This window comes from Rhagoletis zephyria, unplaced genomic scaffold (genome assembly GCF_001687245.7).
Source record: "Rhagoletis zephyria isolate East Lansing unplaced genomic scaffold, Rhagoletis_zephyria_1.1 Rzeph_scaffold_00740, whole genome shotgun sequence".
In the NCBI taxonomy this organism is placed as follows: Eukaryota; Metazoa; Arthropoda; class Insecta; order Diptera; family Tephritidae; genus Rhagoletis; species Rhagoletis zephyria.
The window spans coordinates 15,664-21,389 of NW_016157824.1; the positions used below are offsets into that span (position 1 = coordinate 15,664).

Here is a 5,726-nt window from a genome sequence, read left to right on the forward strand (position 1 = left end):
TCTTTTTCATTACACATATTCGATTTCCTTTTTACACATACCGAAATACCTTCCGCGCCATTTGAATAGCGCACCCTTTTAGTCTTCAGTAATTTCAGATTTCCTTTTGTTTATTTAACATTCATTAATTTTTTTAAAAGTGTAGAATATTTTACGAGTAAATCCGATTTCCGAAATTTCAGCAAAGGGGTGCGCTACTTTATTGACCTGCAGTGAATAAGCTAATAATATTTTAATAGAAATTTCGGATATGAAGACTTGTAGTCCATTCAATTTTAGTTAAATAAAGTGCAAGTTTCAAGTGGCTGCGGTCAACAAAATTTTTATATGGAAGAAAAACGCAGGGTCGTCGACAAAAAAATTTCAAATTTTACGCTGTTTTACAGCCACTTGAAACTTGTACTTTATTAAACTGAAATTGAAAGGTTACAAAACTGCGTATCCGAAATTTTTTTAGAAATATTATTAATTTATTCACTGCAGGTAATTAAGATATCGCGCTCCTATGTTGATTTTTTTTTAATTTGCACAAAATTTAAAAATCGGATTAACACATTGAATATGCTATATTTCCATAAAAATATCATGAATATTACATAAACAACAGGAAAACAGTAAATACTAAGGATTAAAAGGGTGCGCTATTCAAATGACGGAAAGTGTATATATATATATATATATATATATATATTACTATATTATTGGTGTTATATACTCTTATTTAGAATGTTAATGGATGAGTGATGTTGTATGCAGTTTAAAATATGGAAATGTGTTGTAAAATTGTTGCCAATGGTTTTACTTTAGTAATTTCATTAACTGTAAGCTATTTTTTGTGATGTATGCAAGTATGCATGTATGCATGTATGCAAATACATATATGTACATACATATGTATTTATAAGCATATGGAGTATTATTCTGCTATATTTCGCTTTTAACGTGTTATCCACCAAACGCGTCAGTGTTTTAAGATTCCAGTGAAAACTGTCCAAATTTATGAAATTATATTTTATTTTTAAAAACGTTAAGGGGGTGCTTATAATACCAGCCTTGAGCTGAGAGTGTTTTTTTATTTGCTCATCAGCTTGGAATGAAGTTCCGCACTTTTAAAAGCATAAATAAAACTTTTTCAAAACTCGAATATCTACAACTGAAATCTCACCCAAGATGATATTTTAAAGAAAATATAATGTCAAAAGACACTTTTAACAACAAGGTGACATTATAAACTCTTCTTACTTAATTGCAGCAGTGGATGATCATCTAAGCAAAAAAAGATTTTGAATAAATCCCGAGTTATATGTACATACATATTTATTTAGAAAGTAGCATAAACCATTTCATGCGGTTTGACCTCAGTGACCATTCATCCATATCTGAACGTGTCTATTATTCTTTCAACTTCATCAGAAAAGGTAAAAAAAGATGCACTCAGTTAGAAATAACCAAAAATCTAAGCTCAAGAGAGATATATCGCAATTGGCAGTAAAAATGTTAAATGAAGCGAGATTCACAAAACTTTAAGGTTGCAATTTGACTATTAAAAAAAAAAAGTATTTATATACAATAAAAATAAAATTTCAAGCCTCTGATCATTGTGTTAAATGGTTAAAAACTTTCTTGGAGTTTGTGTTCCCATTTTCCATGTGAAATAATATTATTCATATATATGATTTTTCTCTCGATCAAATAATAATGGTAACGTCAATTTGTGACTGAGAGGCGGAAGCCAATGGGTAGGTTCAGAAGACGCAGCAGTTGAGTGCAACAGTTGCTTAAAAAATCAGTGATCGTTATGCACCTTCTGAACCGCTTGATACATTAGCTGTCTAATTCAACTCTCAAAGGTACATACCAACATGTTGTCTCAAATGATCAGAAAAATATTACGATCATCTAACACACAGCTGTTCAGTTGATCAGAAGTAAACAACAATACGTTCAGAAGGTGCAATTACTGAGCTGTTGCGCCTTCTGAACGCGCCCAATACTTCTGTTATGTATGTACATATATCCTTGTTCTACTTTAAGCAATTGTGACGTGCATACATAAATACATATGCATTTGTTTAACTTTTTATCATACATACCTACCTACTTACTTACTAGGTAATATAAAAACTTATTTTGTGTATATAGTTGGTTAATATACGGATCATTGTCCACCTTTCAAATGTGAGGATGCAATCTAGGCTAGGAAAAGAAATTGTGTTAGTCTTGCTGACATTGAAGCTGGTACACCCGCTGCATTGAAAAGCCACTACGCTAATTTTTCGAATTTATGCTTCGTTCGTCGTCGTTCCGGTTACCTTGACCCGGTCAATAAATTTTTTTTTGCTTCTGTTTAAAAACTCCTTATAATTGTCTTTTTTGTTGCTGTAGCGGTATAACCTTATGCTGTAATCGCACCCTGCTGGGCACTTGCATTCTATGTCAGTAAAGCTCGGTGTGTTGGCGTGTCGGTGCTGGAATCTTGGACAAACCGCGTTCCCGACGTGGGGAAACAATGACCGACGACACTTCACGGGAGTGAGTACTCTCTGTGGACGAAGCGGCCGAGTTGCGTTTTGACAGGGTTTTTGTAGGAGGCGAGCAACTGCTGGAACGTTCTAGATTGCCATTACTATGTACCCAAGCAGTTGTGAAGTCTTCGTATACGGTCTTCTTTGCTGCGTTACTGGAGGTAGCCGTGGTGGCATTTTTTGAGTTCGCATACGCGCTTGTCGCGGCTCCCTTGTTGCTATTGCAGTTGGTGGAATAGCGCGAGAGTAATACCTTCATTTTTTCTAAAATTTGAGCATCGTTTTTAGCGCTGCTGGCTGCTTCTAGTAGCTGTTGTGCCAGCGGCGATGTAGCGTAGCTCTTCACGGGCGAAGTGGTGAGTGAGGCTGTGCAGCCACGTACACGACGTCCGTTGCTATCGTAAAGTAGCTGGGAGGAGCGTGTGCGTGTGTTACGTTCGAAGGCGCTAACTGCAGGCGGTGTAGCGGTGCTAGTTTTTGGTGCAAATATGTCGGCGTTAAGAGTTGGTCGTTTCTTCCCACCAGCGCGGCCGCTCCATGTGTTAGTGACCTCGCGCCCGGGCGGAGTTATGTTTTTCCGAGTAGCCACAGATGTGGATACATTGTCCCTGTTTCTGTTTATTTCATTCGCCGGCCGACGCACTGAATGGTAAACGGGCTGTTTGCGTTGGAATATAGGCAGGCCTGCGCGCGTAGAAAGGTCCTGCATGCTGCTGCTGCTACAGTTGCTGTTATCCAAGCTGCGGCGGCGCGGTGCCATGGGTGATCGCGGTATTTTACTGCTTTTGTCTGCAGAATCTTTTAACTCATTGGCAGTTGGGACGCTGGTATCTGCATTCTCCTCGCCACCGAATATTTTATTGGAAAACCCAGTTTTTCGCAACCCAGTGGCGCTGGCGACGTCCACAGTGATTTCATCGTCGGTTATGAATATTCCTGATTGTTCGAAATTATTTACCAAGTTGCTGTCGATAGAATTTAGTGGAAATGTGGCTAAAACGGCTGGGAGCGACTGCGGGCCGCCATTTATTTTGAGCTCTAATGAGGGTCTGTGATAGTCTGTTGCCAGTAGATCATCTTCTTTCTTAGAAATTGCCACGTCGTCGATTGGCGAAAGTTGTGAATCACTGGAAGTTTGATCAAGACGCCCTAAAAATTGAGAGGATCTTATTTTATTTTTCATAAACATTATATGAATCGAACAGTTTCTTACCGTTACTTTCAGCGTCTTCCACTGAAGCTTGACTATGCAGTGACTCGCGCTTTTGAGCATTAGATTGTATCACGCCCAGACTCCGATAGCCCTCATCACTTATCTCACTGCCATTGTCGCTGATATTTTCGAATTTGCTGCTCATTCCGTTAGTGTTGGTATCGGAATTACTGCTACCCGTTTGTGAAGTGTTATTTTCTGTTGGTCCAGCAGAATAGGTAAGTCCATCAAATTGCACATGATTACCAACGGCTTCGTTGCAAATAGGTAAGGACTTCGGCCCGCTGCTGTTATTCGAATCCAATGAGTTTTGCTTCTTACGCACGTCGATCAAGCGTCGTGGACTGGGTGACATAGAACGACGTACGAAATTTGGTGAGTTCAGTAAGGTTGAGTTTCCAGTTGTGCCATTGGTTGGAAGAAATTTCTCGCCGCTGTTACATTGGCTCGTACAGTCTGGTGTATTTGAGGCATTGAGGTGATTCAAAAACTTGCGTTGGGGGGTTGGACTACGACTGTTTTGCTTGTTACTATTTCCAAAGTTTGGTGATAAATTGCTTGTGACATTGCTAGTGATAGATGGGGAGAGTCCCGACACAACGGCGGCAGCTTGACTGTTGAAGTTGGAAATTATCTTTCGTGTAGACGGCGGTGAACTAAAAAATGGAAACAAAAATACTTGCTGAATTCGGAAAAAATAAATACTTTTTGCAAATGTTTTCAGCATTTGTTTTAAGCATATATTTATACATGTTATTTTTTAGTACATATATCGTAATAGGCCAAAATCGTTTAGGCGGTTAGAGCGCGAACCAAGAAGAAGATATCGTTACCTTAATATAGAAAGGCAGTATCAACATTTTTATTTCTTCGCACAGTAATTTTTAAATTTAATAAGATATAAAGTTCTTAAGTTGCGAATTTCTTTCAAATGCTGTTTTGTATTAAGGGCTGTATGTAATAATACTGTTTAATACTGCAATAATTAAATTTAATTTTTATTAGATGGCTAGTTCGGCCGACTTTTCTACAAAGCTGGATTCCGCAGGTAATGATTTGGGCCTTTTGATGTTACGGCAACGATATAGACATGTATGTATGTATGGATATGCACTTAAAGGACACCATCACCATATTCAGCGTAAAGGCAGGCCAGGGCAGGACATCCATAGCTGCTGGTCCAAACGAGCTATGATTTGAAGCGAAAAATTTGCTTTATGAATTTGTCCTTGAAAATTTAACACCCGAGAGAACCTGGTTGTGCAAGCAAGAACTGGCTAAAACTGCCAATTCTTTTTTTATTTTAAGGAACAATGATGTCGCGATGTTACGTACCCTCGAAATGAGATTAAAACATCGTTTTTCGTATTTGGTTCTCGCATAGGTGAGTATATTTAAAAAGCTTACGTGATAGAGGGATTCTGAATTTAGTTTCGCATTCAGCGACCCATAATCTACGAGAAACGACTAGTCTAATTCAATGTGAAATTACCAAGTCGCACTCAATTCAGAGGCAATTGCGAGATTACGAGTACATACATGTAACATACCCTTTTTTCAAGTATCTAAACATCTTCACACAGCAAAAAATACACTGAGGGAAAAAAATATTAAAATCAAATAGAAACGTAATTGATCTTACTATAAATGTCAACGAAAGTACTGTATATTGGTAAATATTCAATTCAATTACGCGCATATTAAAATGACCGCGTTTGTACTGAAAAAGCATCCGTGAAGTGAATAATCAAGACAAAAACTAAAAAAAAAAATCATTTGCATGTTGCCTGCAGTGGAATTCGAACCCGACCATCTCCGGATATCAACAACTTGTGGCATGCATCTTTGCGCACTCAGCTACACCCAGGCATATAAATTTGCTTTCAAATGTTGAATATCCATCAACACCACAGCACGCGATTTGTACTATGTATGTATGTGTGTGTTGTCACCGCTCTCAGAGCGGCGCTCTGCATGCTTGGGGTGCG

The 5,726-nt window shown here is 38.2% G+C and overlaps 1 protein-coding gene across 1 annotated transcript in view; it reads right to left on the reverse strand.

Annotated features, from left to right (window-relative positions):
* Positions 1-1,950: 1,950 nt before the first annotated feature.
* pigs (GAS2-like protein pickled eggs) overlaps positions 1,951-5,726 on the reverse strand; it is a 116,429-nt gene continuing 112,653 nt past the window's right edge. Inside the window, exons 6-7 of the mRNA XM_017613955.1 lie at positions 3,739-4,394; positions 1,951-3,674 (exon numbers count right to left, since the gene is read on the reverse strand). Of these exons, the coding sequence (XP_017469444.1) occupies positions 2,437-3,674; positions 3,739-4,394 (1,894 nt within the window). The 3' untranslated portion in view covers positions 1,951-2,436. The remainder of the gene's footprint in view (positions 3,675-3,738; positions 4,395-5,726) is intronic.